A 25,354-nucleotide genomic window follows, 5' to 3' on the forward strand; every position below is an offset into this window, starting at 1 on the left:
CTGCACCCACCCATTCAGGTCAGTGTTATTGTTGAAGAAAGAAGACACACATTTCTGAGGACTATTTTTATTGTGGACAGTAACAATACCTGAATGTGGTGCGTGCATCGAAATGTAAGATGCCGGGTGGGTTTCTTGGGTTCCTTTTTACGTGTTGTTTAAAAATGGGTAATTACCACAAATCACTTAGTAACTTTGATAAGTTTGCAGCCATATGTTCTATTGTACAGCTATTTTTTTCGTGTGTATTTTACCCCCCTTTTCTCCCCAATTTCGTTCTTGTCTCATCGCTGCAACTCCCCAAGGGACTCGGGAGAGGCGAAGGTCGAGTCATGTGTCCTCAGAAACATGACCTGCCAAACCACGCTTCTTAACACCCACCCGCTGCCTGCTGCACTAATGTGTCTGCGTAAATACTGTTCAACTGAAGATCAAAGTCAGCCTGCAGGCCCGCCACAAGGAGTCACTAGAGCGCGATGAGTCAAGTAAAGCCACCCCGGCCCGGCCCAACCCTCCCCTAATCCGGACGACACTGTGCCAATTGCGTGCCGCCCTATGAGACTCCTGGTCACAGCCGGTTGTGACACAGCCTTGGATTAAACCCGGGTCTGTAGTGACACCTCAAGCACTGCGATGCAGTGCCATAGACCACCGCGCCATTCGGGAGGTCCAGGAATTACTTTTCTTTAATGTTGGAGTTGCCAATACTGCTTGGCATATTGTTTATAGTATGTAGCATTGTGCCCGTTGCCATAGATGCCATTGTTTTATTGGTAAACATAGTTTTCATATGAGCATGATACTGTAGAGCTTTCCATAGTGGCCTTCCTTAAAGTGGTTGTTGCGCTGCCATGGGCAACCTTCTAGAACCCTCCCAGACGGGTCTTGGAGCTCACGCCTGCGCAGAGTAATATATGACCCTGTGGTGCTGGGGCAGATCAAATAAGACCTCAGCACGGCAGGCTCTCGCACTAGGCCAGAGAGCGAGATGGTGCCATAAATCTTTATCTTGTCAGTCTCAGTAATTGGTTTCTCTCTCTCCGACAAGAGGTTCATCTCATCTTTGGGTTAATGGTCATGCTGTTAAGTTTATAGCCCTGTTTATAGCTGTGTTGTAATAGTGTACTATTATGCTTATTCATTCATGTTTATATCTATATTGCATAATTATGACACTTTACTGTTATGTTGTGCATGTTTTTGCCTTATAGAACCACAATTCATTCAGAGTAACTCAAGTACTATTCCACCAAGATTCACTCCCAGTCAAGATTCATGTTATATGACCAAAAGTGTGTGTGTGTGTGCTTAATGTGTGTTGGTAAAGAGGAAAAGGCAATAAAAACCTTGGAAAGAGAAGCATCAGCATTGTTCTTATAGAACATCCTGTGGAGGGTCAAATCACAGTCAGCATAATTGTACTATCGTATGATAAATACGATATACAAAACCATCTGATAATCTCTTAGAAAAAAAAACTACAGTAACCAAGACTTAAAAAGAACTGATATTGGCATCTGTATGCTTAATCTATTTTAAACTAATGTATAGAATTTATTACACAAGAGACAAAATTCAAGAATTCTACAGCACAATGGCTGAGTCATGTCTTAAGTGTAAAACTAACAATGCCTCAATAATAGATACCTTGGGTTTCCTAATAAGATCTAAGATGTTAATATTTCTGTACACTTTAGTATTGTAATCTGTGGCTGTCACTGAGCAGGCTGATACTCAATTTCATGGACCCAAGATCCAGAGGTAAGACTGTCCCCAATGCAATTCTAAAGTCTAACACATCCACAGTGCAATTTCAACAGATTTTTTGTGTGTCAAATTAAGTCATTATTGTCTTTTGTTGAATTTATATAACAACATTCCAACCTTGTTTAGCATGATCTAGTCCAATTGGGACATGTTCCACTATTTTTATCCGTTTGCATCAGTGTCAATGGGGGACCTTTACTTTGAAGGCGAACGGTCGATTTCACTATTGTTGCTCACGACACACACGTGGTTTGACGCCAGTCAAGGCGGGATGGCAGGCTGTCGAACGCTCAGAATATTATACTACAAGAGCTGTCTTTGGAATTCCCGATTATTGTTATGATTCAAGTCGAGACCTTATCGCTGGATTTTCTGTCTAATTTTCATGCAGCTAGCTGTCATTTTCTCCTTCACCGATGTCGAGCAATGGAGAAGCGCCCATCTGCAATTGCTGATGACCTTCTCCTCTGCACACCGAAGCATATTTCTTGGAAACTGCGAAGCGGGGAGCGTTCTGACTTGTAACGTACATTATCATCAATTGAATTGACATTTATTTCACGAGAAGTGAAGTGCCTACAATCTATTCTACCAACACATTTTTTTAAATAATCAAGATAGAGGCAGATGCCCCTCGTTCTGTCACCCCGGCTACACTATGGTGGAATTTCCATCTCTCATTCCTTATTGGCCTCTCATCCGCTTTCTGGTGCCTTTGGCTATTACCAATGTAGCCATCGACCTCGGCGAACAGGTAGGTTTGCGACATCAAATTGACATGATACAACCTAGTTTGCGTAGGATATGTGTCGGTAGCCAACATTGGGGGTGAGGCAAGGCGATGAACGTCAAGCAGCTAACTAGCTATCTGGCACGGTCAAAACACTGTCGCGCTAACTAAACCTTGCTTGATTTGACTACTATGTTGACTTGAGCTAAGCTTTCAACATGGTACAGAATGTTTTTATCTATCCACCAGAGCACCTCCACTACTAGTAGTAGTGGCCCACAGTTACATCATTTGACCATTCTAAGCTTAGAGATTACAAAACAGACGCGTGCATAAATGTATGTTTGTGTAAATGAGTGCGACTAGATATTTTGATGTTGGTAAACAGTAAACATATTCTGCTACAGACAAATTATCTAGCTAGCAGCCGATGTAACCCATATTTAGACAATGGCTGCTCTTCTGTGTTTATATCAGAGGAAGGGGAGGATCATCATCCTCAGTGAATTTCATAAATAAAAACCTTTTTAGATAAAACTATGCTAAATATATTCACATGTCACCAAATAATGGATTAAAACACACTGTATGCAATGAAGGTCTACAGTATCCTAAGCAGCACTCTAGTGTAGCACCATGGTGTAGCTGGAGGACAGCTAGCTTCTGTCTTCCTCTGGGTACATTGACTTCAATACAAAACCTACGAGGCTCATGGTTCTCACCCCTTCCATAGACTCACACAGTAATGACAACTTCCGGAGGACGTCCTCCAACCTATCAGAGCTCTTGCAGCATGAACTGACATGTTGCCCACCCAATCAAAGGATCAGAGAATGAATCTAGTACTGAAAGCACAAGTTGCAGCTAGCTAGCACTGCAGTGCATAAAATGTGGTGAGTAGTTGACTCAGAGAAATAAAATAGTTGAACAGTTTTGAACAAATGTATTTCTTCCAAAATTAAGGAGAAGCGAGAGAGAAAGCTAGCCATATTTCGTAGTATACATTTTTTCACTTTCACTGTCTTAGCTAGCATTAAATGCGGCTAGCTAGCTTAGCCTACTCAAACACCCAGCTCAAACAGAGAGGGCGGCTATATTAGCTAGCTGAATATGGCTATCCAACACGGGAACTCTTCCAAGTCAAGGTAAGCTTATGGTTTTATAAATTTATTGCCACTAAGGCCTGCGGTGTATTTGCTAAACTGCTTGCTGCTGACTACACTGTACTGCATGATTGTAGCAGGTTTACTAACATGTTAGTTATAGTAGCTATGGTGATTGACTATAATGTGACAATGATGTAGGCTGTGTGTAGCAGTTAGCAGTCATGAAATGAAGGTTTGGCTTGGAACATTTTTTTTCACCTGGTCACAGATAGATGATGTGTTGTGCACTGAAGTCCACAAGCTAAGAAAAAAGGTGAGCGGAGTGCTCGTAGATAGTTGCGAGAAGGAATTACAATATAAATAAATAAATAACAATCTGTTTGTATGTGACTGCTATGAAAGTGAACTGTGGTTAAGTGTGATCAGGGGTGTATTCATTCCGCCGATTCTGTTGAAAAAAAAATCTTAAACGGAAGCAAACAAAACGGGGATAAACACCTGAATTTGTCCAATAGAAACTTGTTTGTAACTTTTGGACGAATGATTACACCCTTATGAATGACAGTCATCCAATATGCTGTAATAGAAATTTGAGAACTTGTTCTAAACTTGCCTACCTGGTTACATAAAGTTTTTTTTTAAATAAGGCCATGCTCATGAAAGAATAAAAATTTTAAAAATCCTCCCTCATCTTAAACGTCACCAACCACCACTGGTTTATCCGATGTAGCCTAGCCTTCATTGGTGGTTAGGAGGGATTGGGCTATATCAGTGATATCTAGAGCAGTGAATGTAAACTAAAAAGCCCTTGAATTGTTATAGGGATCTAGGGCATTGATCAAAGTGAGGTCCACTAGATATAACTGGGAAATAAGAGTAGATTTTGGTTTAATAAACGCTGTCACTGATTTAATCATTAGTAGATGTACTGATACTTGTGCATCTTTGTGGCTTGTGAAAATGCCATAATGCATGCAGAACTAAAGCACAGTTCAGTGGAGATGTTATGATTGTCCTTCCCCTGCCATAGCCCCACACCAGTGACCCATAGCTCCCATTCAGGCTCAGTCGTATGACAGATGACAGGCCTAGCATCCTAGCTGGTATTCTTTCCTTGTGGACAGTGGGAGTCCAAGCGGCACAGTGTGTCTCGGAAGAGGTTAGGATTATGCTTATGTAATGGCCACGTGAGCAGATATAAATAGCACCCGGCTCCCTTCTATGGAAAGAGGCAGCTGTGGATGCTCTCTGGAGGCAAAGCTAAATGGAAGTGTTATTTAGTTGAATGACTAGTTCAGTGGTTCAGGATCACGACAGCGTGTAACGGAGAACAGTGTTTTTGCATCCTGGCTGCCCTAGCAGATTATATTTCCAAACATCTATTATGTTAAAGGTCCAATGCAGTCATTTTATCTCGATATTAAATCATTTCTGAGTAACAATTAAGTACTGTGATTGTTTTCAAGCAAGAATTTTGCGAGGACTGCCTGGGAGTGGTGTGAGTGGAAAGGGGAAAACTGAAAATGAGCGGTAATTGGCAGCGAAGTTTGGAACTCTCTTTCTCATTGGCTTATTAACTAATTTACTGCATGGTGATGTCACCATGGGAGGCCAAAACTCCATCTCATCAAAACACGGTAACATTTCAGGCAGCCTTTTCAAACAGCTCTTAGACTAAAAGGGCATTAACATAATTTTAACAATTTCACAGTATTATTCCAAACCTCATATTGTGGAAATATTTATAAAGCACAGAAAAATCAAGTTTTTGACTGCACTGGGACTTGAATGGCAATTCCGTGGCTGAGATTTTTCACTTTAAAATGTATGCCAAATAAAAACCATTGATTTCAAAGTTTAACAAATCATACAACTCTATGCACAAGGACTACATTGAACAATTTACACAAATGTTCACAAAAACACATTTTACTGGAAGAACTGTGCAGATGCAAAGCTTGGTAACAGAATTATGGTTAAAAAAAATCCTCAGTTTTTATGCGACCAGGCTTTCCAAAAGCTCTGTTAAATATCTGCTACGAATTAATATTTAAATATGTGTAGAAAGAAGGGTGTGTCAGCTATGACATGACACCTTGAGTTTGAAAAAAATCTGTTTTGGTGATTGAAGTACAGTAAGCGAAGTAGAATTACATCATGGGTCCCTGATCTATACTACATTGACATTCATATCCATAATTATGCATTTCTTTTCTATTTCATGGTGATGTATCCTGTTTAGGTACACAAAAGGTAGAAATATGCAATTGCGTCCTTTGCATATATGAGTATTATTCTACACTCTGGCTATTATTCAAATGAGCTCCGACCGCAAACAAGACCAAGTTTGGTTGGTCCAGACCAGACTAACTCTGAACCAATCGTAGACATCTGTCTCACAACTGCGCCATATGATATTGTCCGCCATATCGCCCAGCCCTAGCTTAAGACCCTTCTTTTACACCATCTAAGGTGTTTGTGTAATGCCCGCCATCGGCTGAGACATAGCATGCTCTTGAATATAGGGTGGGTGTCATGTTTTAGCGGATAAATGTACTAAAATGGGAATAACATGGACATTTAATCTTTCAAAATGGTACCACAAAGAGATCCACGCATCGGAGAATGTTGACTTGAAATGGGAATATCAGTTGTTTTTAAATGACTGTCAATCTTCCATAGGAAACCTATTGAAACCAGAAGAAATAAATGTAAATGTAATGACAGAATAGACATTCCCATTTACGTTGACATTCGACGGTGGGTGGACGGACCGGCGGCCATATTTGTGGTACTTATTGCAAGTTAACATTTCAATTTCAATGGCGTACAAGCTAAATTGCAGTGGTCTGAAGGGATATGCCCATTCTATTAATTATATTTCTATGATTGAAATGACACCCACCCTGTATTCAAGTGTATGCTGTGTCTCAACCGATGGCGGGCACAACACATACACCTCAGATTGTCAATTAGGGTCTAAAACTCTGTTTTTTAAGATATTTTACATTAAAGGTTCAAATTACTTTTTTTCTAACATTTTTTTTCAAGAAATTATTAAGTAGTTTGACAACCTTGTTTGTAAGCTTTTAAATTATGTCAAAATCAACCGTTAATCTTTTCCAGTGATTTAAGACATGGATGTCTCATGGTATAGTAGGATATGCAAAATGGGTGAACTTTGAGCACCTCTATCATCTGAATGTTTTGGCATTCCGGTCCAAAATGTCACTTTCTGACCACTTCTACCGACCAGCAAGAATAGTTTCATTCAAATCAAAAGGGGTGCAGTCAAAAAGTTATTGAAATCAAATGAAACAACAAAAAACAGTTAGAAGCTTAACATAACAGTATGCCAGTGGAAGGGAGGACAGTAGTAGGTAACCCAACTGTGGTAAGTGACCACTATAATTTCCCATTGTAGCCAATTCAGTTGCAGTAATTCCATTAAAGATTTTTCAGTAGTTCTGTTACCGATTTGTTAGTTGGCATTGGCTGGCGAAACTACCTCAAACTTCCTTCATACTGAGCACAGATACATAAAAATGGTATCCACAAGTTCATTTGACTCTGGGGAAGTAGATACGGTTCTTAATTGCCAAAATCCTGATATGTCAATTTTTGTTAACGGAATTACAAAGCAATGTTTCTTAAACTTATAGAAGGCAAATCCTTTCTCCAAAACCAAATAAGTGTTGATATTAGTTGGCAGGGGTCTTTACTTCAACATTATTAAGTTGTCATGTATTTCTAATACCTTTTGTTACATGGTTTTCTAAATTCCCAGAAATCAAAGCCAATTCTTAGGCCTAATTTTTATTTTTAGATGGAAAATGATTGAAAATGCATCTAAACTCTTGGCTTTCATTTGACACCCAATTTGATATGTTCCCAATGAGCTTCAGTGCTCATGGGTCCCTTTTTAAAATGTATTTTTAATTTTTAATAATTTTTTTACCATGGGAATGACCTTTACAAAGTATGTCACTGCTATCTTTTCACTGTATACAGTGTAAACCTGCCATTTGCTTACTAGTAAATCGCAGTACTAGCCTGGTCCCAGATTTCTTTATGCTATCATGTAAGCTAATACGTTTGGCATGACAATTAGTGACAAGGATTCGACATGATAGCACAAACAGATTTGGGATCAGCCTAGCGCGGCACTGGTATGAATGATGATGGTATGATGATGAGCCTAGTGGGGCTAATAAATTCTCACTCTTTCCAATCCATTCCCTTGCCCTTCTGGTCCTTGGCAGGCTCTTAACCGGGGTTTAGCAGGTTTTAAAGAGGATGCAGTTGAGATGCTAGCCAGCTACGGGCTGGCTTATTCGCTAATGAAGTTCTTCACTGGGCCCATGAGTGACTTCAAGAACGTGGGCCTGGTGTTTGTCAACAGCAAGAGGGACAGGGCCAAGGCTGTGCTTTGCATGGCGGTAGCAGGCACAATAGCATTCATCCTTCATGTTCTCATAGGTGAGGCTTTATGGGTGGTTTTGTCCCAAATTTTAATAGCAACTAACTACCCATATTTCTTATTAATTCCAAGTTATTATTTTACAATCCAATGATATGTGTCGGTTGTAAACTGCTTTTGGGTGAGCTCTTATTTTTTGGGATAATTAAGAGGCAAACCTACTACTGTTTTTCTTATATAATGTTCAACTTTTCTAATCGTTTTAGTTGTGTCATCTCCTCAGTTCTCATAGTATCCTGACTGTTCCCCGTCTCCAGCCCATACAGACTTAGGCTACTACATCATCAATAAGCTCCACCATGTGGACGACTCCGTGGGCAACAAGACCAGGAGGGCTTTCCTCTACCTGGCTGCTTTCCCTCTGCTGGACGCCATGGTGAGCGCTGAGTAGAGTATATGGCTTGATTTCAAGGCTGTGTCCCAAATGGCACGCGACTCCCTATAGGGCCCATTAGGGCTTTGGTCAAACATAGTGCACTATGTAGGGAATAGGGTGCCATTTGGGATGCAGGCCAGCTCTTCCATGACCCAAAGTATGGCCAGTCAGAGAGCCATAATCATGGCAGAGGGAAGCTTAAAAACACCTGACCTAGAAAAATGATTTGTAATCCTCTGCTCATCATGCTGGGTCTTAAAATGGACAGACGCCTGTCCCTGTATTTCAACGACTGCATATCTTCTCTTTGCTTGGTGGAAATCAGATTTCAATGTGGGCCTTTGGCTTGCTGTTTTTAAACAAGCCAGATAAGAACAATGGGTACTTGGTGTTCTGAAATTCTTGGGTGGAGAAGCATCAATTGTCTCTTTGTTTATTGTTTTGTAGGCTTGGATCCATGCTGGAATTCTCCTTAAGCACAAATACAGCGTCATCGTAGGCTCTGCCTCCATCTCTGATGTTATCGCTCAGGTACTCCGCAGTTTGCTTCCTTGTTTTTCACTAATCTCCATTACAGTGAAGATTGGTCCTTGTTGCCAAGACTAATGCAATTGACCTTAAAAGTGGTCTTGGCAGTATGCCCTGCTCTGATAGGTTGTGACAGGGATGTGGTCGTAAGGGAGTGTCTCTAAGTTTTAATGTCACGTGAAATGCCTTTCTTGCAAGCTCTAAACCCAACAATGCTGTAATCAATATCAATGTATTACTACAAATAACATAAGGTAGAACAAAAATACTTGAGGAATAAAATACGAAATAAGAAGAGAACGAAAAGTAGGTAAGCTACAGTTGAAGTCGGAAGTTTACAAACACCTTAGCCAAATAAATTTAAACTCAGTTTTTCACAATTCCTGACATTTAATCCTAGTAAAAATTCCCTGTCTTAGGTCAGTTAGGATCACCAGTTTATTTTAAGAATGAAATGTCAGAATAATAGTAGGGAATGATTTTTCAGCTTTTATTTCTTTCATCACATTCCCAGTGGGTCAGAAGTTGACATAGACTCAATTAGTGTATGGTGGCATTGCCTTTAAATTGTTTAACTTGGGTCAAATGTTTCGGGTAGCCTTCCACAAGCTTCCCACAATAAGTTGGGTGAATTTTGGCCCATTCCTCCTGACAGAGCTGGTGTAACTGAGTCAGGTTTTTAGGCCTCCTTGCTCGTGCACTATTTTTCAGTTATGCCCACAAATTTTATATAGGTTTGAGGTCAGGGCTTTGTGATGGCCACTCCAATACCTTGACTTTGTTGTCCTTAAGCCATTTTGCCACAACTTTGGAAGTATGCTTAGGGTCATTGTCCATTTGGAAGACCCATTTGCGACCAAGCTTTAACTTCCTGGCTGATGTTGCTTCAATATAGCCACATAATTTTTTCTCCTCATGATGCCATCTATTTTGTGAAGTGCACCAGACCCTCCTGCAGCAAATTGTGCAGTTGCAAACCGTGGTCTGACTTTTTTTATGGCTGTTTGAGCAATGGCTTCTTCCTGGCTGAGCGGCCTTTCAGGTTATGTCAATACAGGACTCGTTTTACTGTGGATATAGATACTTGTTTCTTCCAGCATCTTCACAAGGGGAGTGGTCTGGTCCTTTGCTGTTGTTCTGGATTGAATTGGAACTTTACGCATCAAAGTACGTTCATTTCTAGGAGACGGAACGCATCTCCTTCCTGAGAGGTATGATGGCTGCGTAGTCCTATGGTGTTTATACTTGCGTACTATTATTTGTACAGATGAACGTGGTACCTTCAGGCATTTGGAAATTGCTCCCAAAGGATGAACCAGACTTGTGGAGGTCCATATTTTTTTTCTGGGGTCTTGGCTGACTTCTTTAGATTGTCCCATGATGTCAAGCAAAGAGGCACTGAGTTTGAAGGTAGGCCTTGAAATACATCCACAGGTACACCTCCAGTTGACTCAAATGATGTCAATTAGCCTATCAGAAAGCCATGACATAATTGTCTGGAATTTTCCATGCTGTTTAAAGGCACATTCAATTTAGTGTATGTAAACGTCTGACCCACTGGAATTGTGATACAGTGAAATAATCTGTCTGTAAACAATTGTTGGAAAAATTACTTGTCATGCACAAAGTAGATGTCCTAACCGACTTGCCAAAACTGTAGTATGTTAACAATAAATTTGTGGAGTGGTTGAAAAACTAATTTTAATGACTCCAACCTAAGTGTATGTAACCTTCCGACTTCAACTGTATATACAGGGTCAGTTCCAGTACCATATTTACAATGTGGAGGGATACTGGAGTGCTGGAAGTAGATATGTGTAGTGGTAAGGTGACATGCTAAACAGAGTAGCATCAGCGTTTATGATGATTGTATCTAAGTGCGTGTGTATGGTCAGTATAAATGTGTGTGCGAGAAAATTCAGTGAGTCGTGTGTGTTGGGAGTGTGTAGAGATCTGACTGTGGTCTCCCTCCTCTTCGTGGCAGATTGTGTTTGTGTCCATCCTGCTGCACAGTAACCTGCCATGTGTGGAGCCCCTGCTCATCCCCATCCTCTCCCTGTACATGGGAGCCCTGGTGCGCTTCACCATCGTGGGCCTAGGCTACTACTACAACATCCACGACAAGATCCCCGACTCCAGTGGACTTGACGTGGGGGTACGCCGTTTCCTTAGTCGCCCTACTGGGACCTTTTAAAAAAAATGACAGATGGAGTTCAACATGTAGTGTGTCTTTTCTGGGGCATCAATTCATCTTGGTCTTCTAAAACTGTCTTTGTTGCAGTTGCAGACTACCTGTGTAATAGTAGCTTATGTCCCAAAAGGAACCAGGACAATTAGGTCAATGGCCCCTATTTTATCTAGTAATCAATACTACTGCCCTCACATGAGGAGCTAGCTCTACAACTACAAAGCACCCAGATTGAACATACCCTTGTTTCCCCCTCTCGTTCCTGTTCACTTTGCAGGGAGATGCCACCATCAGGAAGATGTTGAGTTTCTGGTGGCCTCTGGCCCTCATCCTGGCTACCCAGCGGATCAGCAGGCCCATTGTCAACCTCTTTGTGTCCCGGGACCTCAAGGGGAGCAGCGAAGCTACTGAGGTGAGTTTGTAGACTACTCGGTCCACTCCCCAATAATACCCCATTTAGCTCAGTCCCACTCACTGTTATTCGGCAGCTGCCAAACACAATGTCCTTTACCAGAAGTGGTCTGGATTCTAATCTAATGTTTTGTTGTCTGAGGAGACAGGCTGCTGGCTCATGGGAGGAGGAATTTCTAATGTCAACTGTGTGGGTGGGGGGGGGACCTTTTGACTGCTAGTGTTCATTACCATGCTAAAGTGACTTCATACAGCCGAACTCTTAGCATCAGTTTAGTACAGGCTTTGCATTTATCCACCCGCTAAGTTGATTCCCTTCTCATGATATCACAGCTGAAATGCCCAAATTAATTTGAACAATCTGTCTGGACCTTTCGTGCATTCAGAGACCTAACCAGAGGCAAAACAATAAGCTGTTTACCAGAATGAACTGGAAATAATCAAAAGCACATTGGCTGCCAGTGGTGTTTACGTGATTCAACCTGAAACTCAGAGGGTGACCTCACACTGACAGTGACTGAAAACATTCCTAAACATCTCTACTGTGTCTGTGCAAAGACTGTCACTGCCTGTTTTTATTGGTTACACACAATGCTGACAAGCCCGAGGCACTTTCCCTGGTATGAACATGGGAAAATCCTAATGCGATTACAAACTAAGCTAATTGTCTTTGCTGACAGGTTTTGGCTAGTCAGTCATGTTTTAACATCTTGGCTACATTGCTGTAAGCTGTCCAAAAAGGAAATGAAATGTCATGTCAATCCTAATGACTCTTTTTGCTTGGCCAGGCAGTGGCTGTGCTCACTGCCACCTACCCTGTGGGTCACATGCCCTATGGCTGGCTGACTGAACTGAGAGCTGTCTATCCCGCTTTCGACAAGGTAAACCAAGGCCAGTCTAACAATAGCCTCTTGTTGCAGATCATAACATATTATATATCTTTGGGTACTGAGTCCAGGTGGCATGCATTTTATTTCCCACTAATGATAATGTTCTCTTCTTCAATAGACCAATCCCAGCAATAAGCTCATATCCGGCACACCGGTCACAAAGACGCATATCAAAAAGTTTACAGCCTGTTGTTTGGTGCTATCGCTCACGGTAAGAAGGATGTATGGCTCTTTTTGTTTTTATTCCAATACCGTCACACAATCAAATACTATTGGGAAGTATACTAACTCTATAGAGAGAGAAAATGAGAATCCAGAGTGTAGAATTCAGAGCCAAAACCAAGACGATCTTAGCTCTTGTGTTCTGTTTGTCAGTTATGGCACAAAGCGTGCCACAGATCAGAGAAAAACAGTTTTGAGACTCACGCAAGCAGAGCGGAACATCCTTTCAGTGTTCTATGTGGGCATTCTTGGCGTTTGTTCATGTCAATGCTTCTTACATAATGATGTAGTCAGACGAGTATCCTACTTAATAATTTTCTGAACTATAGCCTTTTTTTTTTTTTAACTACTCCTCGTGTGAAAAGGAAGAAGTAAGGCGAAGATGACACTGGATGGATAAACACTATGGCATAGATAAATATATACTTATGCTCTGGATAAGCCCTGGAGCTTCAAGCACTAAGCCACCAAACGAGCAGGTATAGAACCAGCTATGCGGAATAAGTGGTTTCAATACCTGTAAGTTTGGACAGAATGTACAGCATTTATATAGCAGTGTTTTTTTGTTCTATATCTGACTTCAGGAGTCAGGTTGCAGTGTGTGAGTGTGTCAGAGTGAGAGGGAGAGGCACACCAAGTTGGTGTACTGTCGTTTCCCCGAACACTTCTTCTCCTGGTTTAAAGGGCATAATACAATTGTGGCATTTCCATAAACACATGTGTTTCACATAACATATCAGTTTCCATATGCATGTGAATTTCAGAGCAAAGTAATGGAAGCTGACTTCTATTTTCCATCCAGCTCTATTGATAATAGAACAGAGCACAACAAGTTGGCCTTGTAAAAGCACTGTTGAGAAAGGTATAGTTCCGCCTTGTCATAAATCGTCTGGTTTTTTTCACGGTTTCGGTATCGGGATATGTGGTAAATACAGGGTAGAAATGGGAACAGAAAAAAACCCTGAGACTGATTTGATGGGGAGGAAATAATGTGTCCCTAATGACTTGGGATGTGAAAAACAGGAAGTTGGTGGAAAAGCGAAGGCCTTGGAGCCACAGAGAGGAGTGGCGGTAGCATGCCAACCAGATGTGGAATTCCACTGTTATAAACAAGTGGGTGTGGGCTCAAGCCTGGCAACCAGGGATCTGTGGTTGCCATGGTGCCGTAAGGCAGCCTAAACAGAGACATCTAAAATATGTACAGAATTTAGAGATCAGCTTTTTTTGTTTTTGATAAGTCATTGACTTGTTGATTTGATATATCTGGTTGTTTTAACCCACATAGTTGCAGGACTGATTGCAGGTTGACTTGATTAACGTTAATGTGTGCATTTTAAAGATCCATCGCAGCACCGGCCTCTTTATGATCAATGAGACCTGACTGCATTATGGAAATGGAAGAGTGCTCGCAGTGAGGATGACTACTGGTCTGGTTTGGACTGCTGTTTAGTGGGATGTTTTGCGCTGTAGCAGCAGCATCAACCAAGTGGGTGCTACACAGTTGTGGAGGAGTACGAAATCCATGCTACAGAGTGGTTGAGAGTCGACTCCAAAATAATCGATTTCTCGACTCCTTGCCCGTCGATTCCCGGTGTCAAGCTTCGATTATACTAAGAATAAACTCCTCGACTCCTTAGATTCAGTAGTTTTGCAACGGAGGAGACTGAGTAGACTAGTTGCCGTAGGCTACTTCTGAGAACAAACTCTCGCATCTTTCACAGTAAAGAAAGAGCAAGCTGGGGGGAGGGGCACATCCAGGCAGGTCAAATACCAGGCATACAGTCAGAACCATGTATCACTAATCAAAAGCTGTATCTCACAATTTCTTGGCTTGCAATGTCTCGCAAGTTCACTAAAGTAAGGGCTATTGAATTATTTGGAAAATCTATTCGAAGTATTCAACGCCTTTTATGGCAGCCTAAATAAGTTCAGGAGTAAAAATGTGCTTAACACAAGTCACATAATAAGTTGCATGGACTCACTCTGTGTGCAATAATAGTGCTTAACATGATTTTTGAATGATGACCTCATCTCAGTACCCAAGACATACAATTATCTGCAAGGTCCCTCAGTTGAGCAGTGAATTTCAAACACAGATTTCACCACCTGGGAAGTTTTCCAATGCGTCGCAAAGAAGGGCACCTAAACTCAGCAAAAAAGAAAAGTTCCTTTTTTCAAGACCCTGTCTTTCAAAGATAATTAGTTCAAATCCAAATAACTTCACAGATGTAGATTGTAAAGGGTTTAAACACGGTTTCCCTGCTTGTTTAATGAACCATAAACAATGAATGAACTTACACCTGTGGAACGGTCGTTAAGACACTAACAGCTTACAGACAGTAGATAATTAAGGTCACAGTTATGAAAACTTAGGACACCAAATAGGCATTTTTACGGACTCTGTTAAACACCAAAAGAAAGATGCCCAGGGTCCCTGCTCATCTGCACGAACGTGCCTTAGGCATGCTGCAAGGAGGCATGAGGACTGCAGATGTGGCCAGGGCAATAAATTGCAATGTCCGTACTGTGAGACGCGCTACAGGGAGACAGGACGGACAGCTGATCGTCCTCGCAGTGGCAGACCATGTGTAACAACACCTGCACAGGCATCACCGGCAACAACGTTTCCTATGGGCACAAACCCACCGTTGCTGGACCAGACAGGACTGGCAAAAAGTGCTCTTCACTGACGAGTCGCGGTTTTGTCTCACCAGGGGTGATGGTCGGATTTGCGTTTATCGTTGAAGGAATGAGCGTTACACTGAGGCCTGTACTCTGGAGCGGGATCGATTTGGAGGTGGAGGGTCCGTCATGGTCTGGGGCGGTGTGTCGCAGCATCATCGGACTGAGTTTGTTGTCATTGCAGGCAATCTCAACACTGTGCGTTATAGGTATGCCAGCAGCCATACTGCTCGTTCTGTGTATGATTTCCTGCAAGACAGGAATGTCAGTGTTCTGCCATGTCCAGCGAAGAGCCCGGATCTCAATCCCATTGAGCATGTCTGGGACCTGTTGGGTCGGAGTGTGAGGGCTAGGGCCATTCCCCCCAGAAATGACCGGGAACATGCAGGTGCCTTGGTGGAAGAGTGAGGTAACATCTCACAGCAAGAACTGGCAAATCTGGTGCAGTCCATGAGGAGGAGATGCACTGCAGTACTTAATGCAGCTGGTGGCCACACCAGATACTGAATGTTAATTTTTGATTTTGACCCCCCCCTTGTTCAGGGACACATTATTCCATTTCTGTTAGTCACATGTCTCTGGAACTTGTTCAGTTTATATCTGTTGTTGAATCTTATGTTCATACAAATATTTACACGTTAAGTTATGACAGTGAGAGGACGTTTCTTTTTTTGCTGAGTTTATTGGTATATGGGTTAAAACAAAAAATGGAATATCCCTTTTGAGCATGATGAAGTTATTAATTACACATTGGATGGTGTGTCAATACAGCCATTCACTACCAAGATACAGGTGTCCTTCCTAACTAAATTGCTGGAGAGGAAGGAAACCACTCAGGGATTTCACCATGAGGCCAATGGTGACTTTAAAACAGAGTTTAATGGTTGTGATAGGAGATAACTGAGGATGGCTCAACAACATTGTAGTTACTCCACAATACTAACCTAATTGACAGAGTGAAAAGAAGGAAGCCTGTACCGGATAACAAGGCACTAAAGTAATACTGAAAAAAATGTGGGTAAGCAATTAACTTTTTGTCCTGAATATAAAGTGTTTGGGGCAAATCCAATACAACACATTACTGAGTAGCACTCTATATTTTCAAGCATAGTGGTGACTGCATCATGTTAAGGACTGGGGACTTTTTCAGGACCAAAAAGAAAAGCAAAATCCTAGTGGAAAATCTGGTTCAGTCTGCATTCCACCAGACACTGGGAGATTAATTCACCTTTCAGCAGGACAAGAACATAAAACACAAGGCCAAATTATACACTGGAGTTGCTTACCAAGAAGACAGTGAATCTGCCTGAGTGGCCGAATTATTATTATTAAAAAACTTAAATTTACTTAAATCTGTGGCAAGACCTGCAAATAGTTGTCTAGCATGATCAACAACCAATTTGACAGAGCTTGAATAATTTTGAAAGTAATAATTGTGAAATGTTGCACAATCCATGTGTGGAAAGCTCTTAGAGACTTACCCAGAAAGTCATTGCTGTCAAATGTGTTTCTACAAAGTATTGACTCAGCGGTGTGAATACTTATTTAAATGACAAAAAAAATATTTTTTTCATTTGACCTTTTATTTAACTAGGCAAGTCAGTTAAGAACAAATTCAATGAAGGACTAGGAACAGTGGGTTAATTGCCTTGTTCAGGGGCAGAACAACATATTTTTTACCTTGTCAGCTTTCACTTTGTCATTCTGGGGTATTGTGTGTAGATGGGTGAGAAAAAAAATATATTTAATCCATTTTGAATTCAAGCTGTAACACAACAAAATGGAATAAGTCAAGGGGTAAGAATACTTTCTGAAGGCACTGTATGTTGGTGTTTCCTTTACTTTGGCAGTTACATGTATATAGCATACTGCACATTGGGCCAGATAGCCATGGCCTACGGGCTTGATGGAAACACAGGCTCAGCCTCTGACAGCCCACATGCCAAGACTTGCTCTGATTGCGTCTGACTCTGTGGGAAAGTGAACAGTGCAGAGAGAAGACAGACAAGTGTACAATAAACACCACAAAGGAAATGTTTCACTGCCAGTTTAGACTGTAAACAGAGCAAATGGGTTTTAAATGATTTTCTTTATAAACATCAAATTGACTTTAGATGGCTTTTAGAGATTTAGACAGTGAGGAAGTCTATTGAAAAAACGGAGGAAAACCACGATTCATTGATGACTCAGCATGACCTGTCTATTTGTATACCGTATTGTGACTGACTAAACATAGACATTCAGCAAAACATCCGAGAGTCATCGGCACGACTGCACTGCTACATTTTCTTTGACAATTCAAATATTTCTAACCAGAACCAGAGAAACACATCATAAACACCGAACAAAAATATAAACGCAACAATTTCAAATATTTTACATAAGGAAATCAATCAATTGTAATAAATGTATTAGGCCCTAATCTATGGATTTCACATCTGTTGGTCACGGATAAAAAAAAGTAGGGGCGTGGATCAGAAAGTCAGTCAGTATCTGGTGTAACCACCATTTGCCTCATGCAACGCGACACATCTCCTTCGCATACAGTCGATCAGGCTGTTGATTATCGCCTGTGGAATGTTGTCCCACTCCTCTTCAATGACTGTGCGAAGTTGCTGGATATTGGCGGGCACTGGAACACAATGTCGTACACGTTGATCCAGAGCATCCCAAACATGCTCAATGGGTGACATGTCTGAGTATGGAGACCATTTCAGAACTGGGACAATTTCAGCTTCCCGGAATTGTGTATAGATCCTTGCGACATGGGGCTGTGCATTATCATGATGAAACATGAGGTAATGGCGTCAGATGAATGGCACAACAATGGTCCTCAGTCTCTCGTCACGGTATCTCTGTGCATTCAAATTGCCATTGATTTAAAATGCAATTGTGTTCATTGTCCGTAGCTTATGCTTTCCCATACCATAACCCTACCACCACCGTGAGGCACTCTGTTAACAATGTTGACATCAGAAAACCCCTCGCCCACGATGCCATACGCTGTCTGCCATCTGCAGGGTACAGTTGAAACTGGGATTCATCCGTGAAGAGCACATTTCTCGGAGCATGCCAGTGGCCATCGAAGGTGAGTATTTGCCCACTGAAGTCAGTTACGACACCAAACTGCAGTCAGGTCAAGACCCTGGTGAGGATGACAAGCACGCAGATGAGCTTCCCTGAGATGGTTTGTGCAGAAATGATTTGGTTCTGTAAACCCACAGTTTCATCAGCTGTCCGGGTGGCTGGTCTCAGATGGTCCTGCAGATGAAGAAGCCGGATGTGAAGGCCCTGGGCTGGCATGGTTACACGTGGTCTGCGGTTGTGAGGCACGGTTAGACGTACTGCCGAATTCTCTAAAATGACGGAGGCGGCTTATGGTAGAGAAATGAACATTCAATTCTATGGCAACAGCTCTGGTGGACATTCCTGCAGTCAGCATGCCAATTGCGTGCTTCCTCAAAACTTGAGACATCTGTGGCATTGTTGTGTGACACAACAGCACTTTTTAGTGGCCTTTTATTGTGCCCAGCACAAGGTGCACCTGTGTAATGATCATGCTGTTTAATCAGCTTCTTGATTTGCCACACCTGTCAGGTGGATGCATTATCTTGGCAAAGGAGAAATGCTCACTAACAGAGATGTAATCAAATTTGTGCACAGCATATTTGAGAAATAAGTTTTTTGTGCGTATGGAACATTTCTGGATAAATAAAAAAATTCAGCTCATGAAACATGGGACATGCGTTTATTTTTGTTCTGTGTAGTTTATAAGTTGTCTTTTACCTCAGTGATTGAGTTGCAATATTGTGTTATGTACGGTATTGTACATTGTTACTGCAATTAGAATTAATTATATTTGGGTTACAAGCCTGGCTTGTGTTAACTTCAAAAGGGACTACGGTGAACCTAAACTCAGTCGCCTTAATGATCTAGTAAATTCCAACGAGGAATGTTTTGGCAAGGTTATGTAACTGAGTTAAATAACTTTGTTTTTGTTTGCCCGGCTACATGTGGTGTATAACACCTCTTGTGTGTTTTTGTGCGGCCAGCTCTGCTTTGTGGTGTTCTGGACCCCTCACATCTCTGAGAAGATTCTAGTGAATGTGATTGGTGTGGACCTTGCCTTCGCTGAGCTCTGTGTAGTTCCACTAAGGATTTTCTCCTTCTTCCCTCTGCCAGGTAAGGAGTGCACAAAGTGCGTAATATCTGTTGGTTGCAGCACTAGAGTTATGAGTTTGATTCCCCCATGACCCACACATACTTGCCATATATAACAGGAAGTGTGACAGGAAATGTCTGCTGGAAATGTCTGACTATTTAGGATTAGTCACCCAAATGAGCCTCCTAGTATGTAGTGTCCTGACATGTTCCTATCTTGAGTACGAGGGTTTTCTATGTGTTAACACAATGCTGTACCGCTGAGCCCGGAGTCATGGTATGTGGTCCAAATGGCACCCTTATTCCCTATATAGTGCACTACTTTGGACCAAAACTCCATTGGCTCTGGTCAAAAGTAGTGCACTATAAAGGTTATAGGGTGCCAGTAGGGCACTACAAAGGGAATAGGGGGCCATTTGGGACGCTGCCATGGTCTGCTGAGACAGCAGTCTGATTTGACGTTTCCACTGACTCTGTCCCCTGTGTGTGTAGTGACAGTCCGGGCCCACCTGACTGGCTGGCTCATGACCCTGAAGAAGACCTTTGTGCTGGCCCCCAGCTCTGTGCTCCGCATCATCGTCCTCATCACAAGCCTGGTCGTGCTGCCTTATATGGGGTAGGTGGACACCTCACTGAAATGGCACCCTATTCACTACTTTTGACTGGGTGCACTGTAAAGGGAATAGAGTTCCATTTAGTACACACGGTCTGTTTCCTTCAGCTAACATGTATGAGTTCCTGATTCACCAGTCTCATAATAATGTAAGCTATGATGTGGCCTGAGAGATTTGATATTGTAACAAGCCTGTATGGCCACCAAAACGCACACGTAGTTTGTTAACTAGTATAAACAGCCCATGACGATAATTTCCCATGAAATAATCAAGTTGTCGTTTATTTGGATCAACATGGCGCACACCGACCTGACGCACAGAAGCGCCTCTAGAACTGACAGACCCAGCATGCCCCAGCCTCATCAACTACAGCAACTCATTTGCATAACATTGTGTGATATGCTGAGAGTGACGAAATCAGCTTCTATCTCCAGGCTATCAGACTGTTAAACAGTCACCACTAGCCGGCCTCCACCCAGTGCCCTGCACCTTAGAGACTGCTGCCCTATGTACATAGTCATTGAACACTGGTCAGTTTAATAATGTTTACATACCGTTTTACCCAGTGTATACATACATACATACATACATGCATACATACAATTTATATTCTGGTCTCTGACATTGATATTTCTTCATTTAAATTTTTATGGATTGTGTGTAATGTTTATTTTTGTGTTTTACTGCACTGTTGGAGCTAGAAACAAGCATTTCGCTGCACCTACGACAACATCCTCAAATCGTTGTATCGACCAAAAAACTTTGATTTGACACATTACAATATGAATTATGTTCTATTCTAAAACGGGATACCTAAAGATGGTTTATTTGAATTCAGCAAACTTTGTTTATTGCTTAGTGTGACATTTTGATTGGACTCCAATCTGACACAGAGTTGAGGAGCTGCTCTCTGTTTCATGATAAGCAAACATGAATAGAAATGTATTCAGATAAGATTTTAAATCAGAAATATGTAAATTGTCACCGTTCACCACATCACCTACCATCAAATGCAGACTTTGCAAATTCAGTGTGAGGGTATGAGTTCTCTGCGGTTTTGTATTTAGCCAATAGCCTCATTAAATCTTTAGACCGGTTCTTTGTGTATGGTTTTCAATTAAACATAAGGTAGCATAATATACAGTACCAGTGAAAAGTTTGGACACCTACTCATTTCAGGGTTTCTTTATTTTTACTTACATTGTAGAATAATAGTGAAGACAAACTATGAAATTATGTAGTAACCAAAAAATTTGAGATTCTTCAAAGTAGCAACCCGTTGCCTTTGACAGCTTTGCACACTCTTGGCATTCTCTCAACCAGCTTCATCAGGAATGCTTTTCCAACCGTCTTGAATTAATTCCCACATGCTGAGCACTTGTTGGCTGCTTTTCCTTCACTCTGCGGTCCAACTCATCCCAAACCATCTCAATTGGGTTGAGGTTAGGTGATAGTGGAGGCCAGGTCATCTGATGCAGCACTCCATCACTCTCCTTGTTCAAATCGCTCTCACACAGACTGGAGGTGTGTTTGGGGGGGTCATTGTCCTGTTGAAAAACAAATGATAGTCCCACTAAGCGCAAACCAGATGGGTTGGCGTATTGCTGCAGAATGCTTTCGTAGCCATGCTGGTTACATGTGCCACCAGCAAAAGCACCCCCACACAATCACACCTCCATTCTTCATGGTGGGAACCACACATGCAGAGATCATCCGTTCACCTACTCTGCATCTCACAAAGACACAGCGGTTGAAACCTTGGTAGGCTGTCATTTTCAATAAGAATTTGTTTTTGTCTGACTTGCCTAGTTAAATATTAAAAACAAAATCTCATTTGGACTCAACAAACCAAAGGACAGATTTCCACCTGTCTAATGTCCATTCTTCTTATTGGTGTCCTTCAGTAATGGTTTCTTTGCAGCAATTCGACCATCAAGGCCTGATTCACTCTGTCTCCTCTGAACTGTTGATGTCTGTTACCTGAACTCTGTGAAGCATTTATTTGGGCTGCAATCTGAGGTGCAGTTAACTCCAATGAACTTATCCTCTGCAGCAGAGGTAACTCTGGGTCTTCCTTTCCTGTGTCGGTCCTCATGAGAGACAGTTTCATCATAGCGCTTGATGGTTTTTGCTCGTGCACTTGAAGAAACTTTCAAAGTTCTTAATTTTCCAGATTGACTGACCTTCATGTCTTAGACTGTCGTTAATCTTTGCTTTTTTTGTTCTTGCCATAATATGGACTTGGTCTTTTACCAAATAGGGTTGTCTTCTGTATACCACCCCTACTGTATCAGAGCACAACCGATTGGCTCAGACGTATTAAGAAGGAAAGAAATTCCACAAATCAAATCAACAAAATGTGATTGGCAGCTTCATTAAATAGGACCCGCAAAACACCATTCTCAACGTCAACAGTGAAGAGGCGACTCTGGGATGCTGGCCTTCTAGGCAGAGTTCCTCTGTCCAGTGTCTGTGTTTTGCCCATCTTAATCTTTTATTTTTATTAGCCAGTCTGAGATGACTTTTTCTTTGCAACTCTGCTTGGAAGGCCAGCATCCCTCTTCACTGTTTTTTAAAATATATTTGATTTTTTACCTTTATTTAACAAGGCAAGTCAGTTAAGAACAAATTCTTATTTTCTATGACGGCCTAGGACCAGTGGGTTAACTGCCTGTTCAGGGGCAGAACGACAGATTTGTACCTTGTCAGCTCAGGGATTTCAACTTTCGCTTACTAGTCCAACGCTCTAACCACTAGGCTACCCCAGGGTTATCTTCAGTATACCACCCCTAACTTGTCACAACTGTTTTGGCTCAAACACATTAAGAAATTCCACAAAATAACTTAACAAGGCACACCTGTTAATTGAAAGGCATTTCAGGTGACTACCTCATGAAGCTGGTTGAGAGAATGCCAAAGCTGTCAAGGCAAAGGGTGGCTATTTTGAAGAATCTCATAACATATTTTGTTATTTGTTTAACACTTACTACATGATTCCACATGTGTTCTTTCATAGTTTGTCTTCACTATTATTCCACAATGTAGAAATAAAAATAAAGAAAAACCCTTGAATGAGTAGATGTGTCCAAACATTTGGACTGGTACAGAGTTAATAAAACATGCATCTATGTGCTATGCTCAAAGCGAGTGTTTTTGCTGCACAAGAATTGGACCCATCGACAATCCTAGCTGCCCTTTTACCCTGCCTTATCTGTAAATATAAGTGAATGTGTCACTGACATTTCTGTCTGAACCATATGCGACAAAGCGGTGTGACTTCAAGATGGTCATTGCACTGTGGGCAAACGGTATCTGAGCATAAATCACTATAAAAGACTGACCATAATAGAGAGGACTTTTCTTCCATCGCTTAGCAACGCCTCTCATCCGGACTGACAAGCCGAAGCCAGTATATCAGACCTGCTGCTATACTTTCTTTACCCCAGAAAAAAAACATCCGTGTTTGCTAGACGCCAGGCTATTTCACAGCAAGACATCTAGGATGACTTGCATTCTTCCAGAACTAATTCACACATTTTTCACTTGCCACACACTGTAGGCCTACAACTAAATGGCTATTTTGCTTTAGTTTCTTTGGAGGAAGTGTGAAATGGGCCTATTTTAGTCTATACGGCCCCCCAAAATGTATTCCAATAGGGTAAGCCTGTACCACATAGGCCTACGGTATATCCTGTATTCTGAGCTCTACTGGTCAGTTTTTCCAGTGTTAATGAAAGTTGGGGTTTGTGTTTCAGTGTCCACGGGGCCACACTGGGGGTTGGGTCTCTGTTGGCTGGTTTCATAGGGGAGTCTACCATGGTGGCCATTGCGGCCTGCTATGTCTATCGAAAACAGGTGAGAGAACCCCTACATAAAGGAAGAGTAAGAAACGGTATAGCAGGGTTCCCCAACTGGCGGCCCACGGGTGATTTCATTTGGCCCCCCCAAGTTGAGCAATTTATTGTTGGACATACGACTGTAAAAACACCAGCAAGTAAGCTCCAAGTTATTTTACTTTGGAACAGATTTCCTAAATGATTCCCAAATGAGAGATATGTGACCCTATACAAATGCAAGCATGATTGTTGTAGTCATATGTTTGTGCTTCTTGCGGTCAATTTGACGTCATGTTCCAGCCCCCTGACCATCCCCTCGAGAAAATAGTCCCGTGCCTGAATCTAGTTGATGAGCCCTGCTGTATAGTCATACAGTGAAGTACAAAATAACTATAAATTGCTCTTCATTCCTTTCAGCTCTTTCTTATATTCCTTTTCTTTCATTCTCTCCTTTCCCACAGAAAAACAATGAGATGGCCAGCGAGCTGGTGGTGGAGGGAGAGGACTCGGCTCCTATGAGCGAGGTGTGTTCCAGAACTCAGATGGATGCCATTGAGGAGCTCCAGGAGGAGGAGCTTCAGGAGTAGAGGCACATGGAGAGAGAGAGAGAGACAGGAGAAATTGGAGCTGAGCTCCATTAGAAAAAAGGGAATTCCAGCGGAAGAGGACCATGGGTAGGCCCCAATACCGGACCTGAGAGAAGAACACAGATCGCTTAATAGGCTCCTTGAGTGGATGATCAGCCATGATGAGGAACACGCACTGTACAGACAAGCCATGCACTGAAATCCATGTAAATACCTTCCAATCCTCTGGACAATTAATGTATTCATGAACTGCAGAAATAGGATAAGTATTAATCACTTTCATCATCGTGTTACTGCTAATTGAGCATGGGAAATAACTGATGTAGGAAAACCGGTCCTCAGCGAAGGGAAATGTGTTGTGGAGAAATTGAGACATTATTTTACTTGGATAAACAAGTAAAAGAAGCACAGCTTTATTTTATTTTAATGCTGGAACATTTTTAAAAGGACCTGTTGAGTTGGGCAAGTGTATTTTACATTGGTGTTCAAGAACTAGAGTTCTGTTTTATATAGGCGACGGGAATTTGCAAAGTGTATATTAACTTGCAGAAAGGGGTCGGGAATCCCTCAGTATCTTAGTGGGTGTGTGTGACTGTGTTTGCATCATTATGCTCGTCCACTTTATGCAGTCTGGGAATGTTTCATTTTATTTTGACAAGTATAGCTATTTTCTTAATAGCACATTCTGACTGTTCGATGTACATATTGTAAAGGCATTATATTATTTGGCAAATAAATTGTTATTTAAAGAGCCCATCTGACTATTGAAACATTGA

At 41.7% G+C, this 25,354-nt stretch overlaps 1 protein-coding gene across 1 annotated transcript; it reads left to right on the top strand.

Moving 5' to 3' along the window:
• The first annotated feature begins 1,991 nt into the window (after window positions 1-1,991).
• LOC115130356 (progressive ankylosis protein homolog) lies at window positions 1,992-25,332 on the top strand. The gene is made up of 12 exons (XM_029661426.2): window positions 1,992-2,521; window positions 7,866-8,082; window positions 8,341-8,459; window positions 8,907-8,990; window positions 10,972-11,142; window positions 11,453-11,587; window positions 12,375-12,467; window positions 12,595-12,687; window positions 19,433-19,562; window positions 20,034-20,157; window positions 23,911-24,010; window positions 24,453-25,332. Exons 1-12 carry the CDS (start codon window positions 2,426-2,428, stop codon window positions 24,576-24,578), a joined length of 1,488 nt encoding a protein of 495 aa, XP_029517286.1. The 5' UTR covers window positions 1,992-2,425; the 3' UTR covers window positions 24,579-25,332.
• The last annotated feature ends 22 nt before the right edge of the window (window positions 25,333-25,354 follow it).

The sequence above is a fragment of the Oncorhynchus nerka genome, linkage group LG6 (genome assembly GCF_034236695.1).
Source record: "Oncorhynchus nerka isolate Pitt River linkage group LG6, Oner_Uvic_2.0, whole genome shotgun sequence".
NCBI classification, from domain to species: domain Eukaryota; kingdom Metazoa; phylum Chordata; class Actinopteri; order Salmoniformes; family Salmonidae; genus Oncorhynchus; species Oncorhynchus nerka.

What these genes read in the sequence shown, in the direction of transcription:
- LOC115130356 (XM_029661426.2), top strand. Translation starts at nt 2,426, where the DNA reads ATGGTGGAATTTCCATCTCTCATTCCTTATTGGCCTCTCATCCGCTTT. An exon ending in CCATCGACCTCGGCGAACAG is followed by an intron (nt 2,522 to 7,865) that starts GTAGGTTTGCGA and finishes GGTCCTTGGCAG; the next exon opens with GCTCTTAACCGGGGTTTAGC. An exon ending in TCCCTCTGCTGGACGCCATG is followed by an intron (nt 8,460 to 8,906) that starts GTGAGCGCTGAG and finishes ATTGTTTTGTAG; the next exon opens with GCTTGGATCCATGCTGGAAT.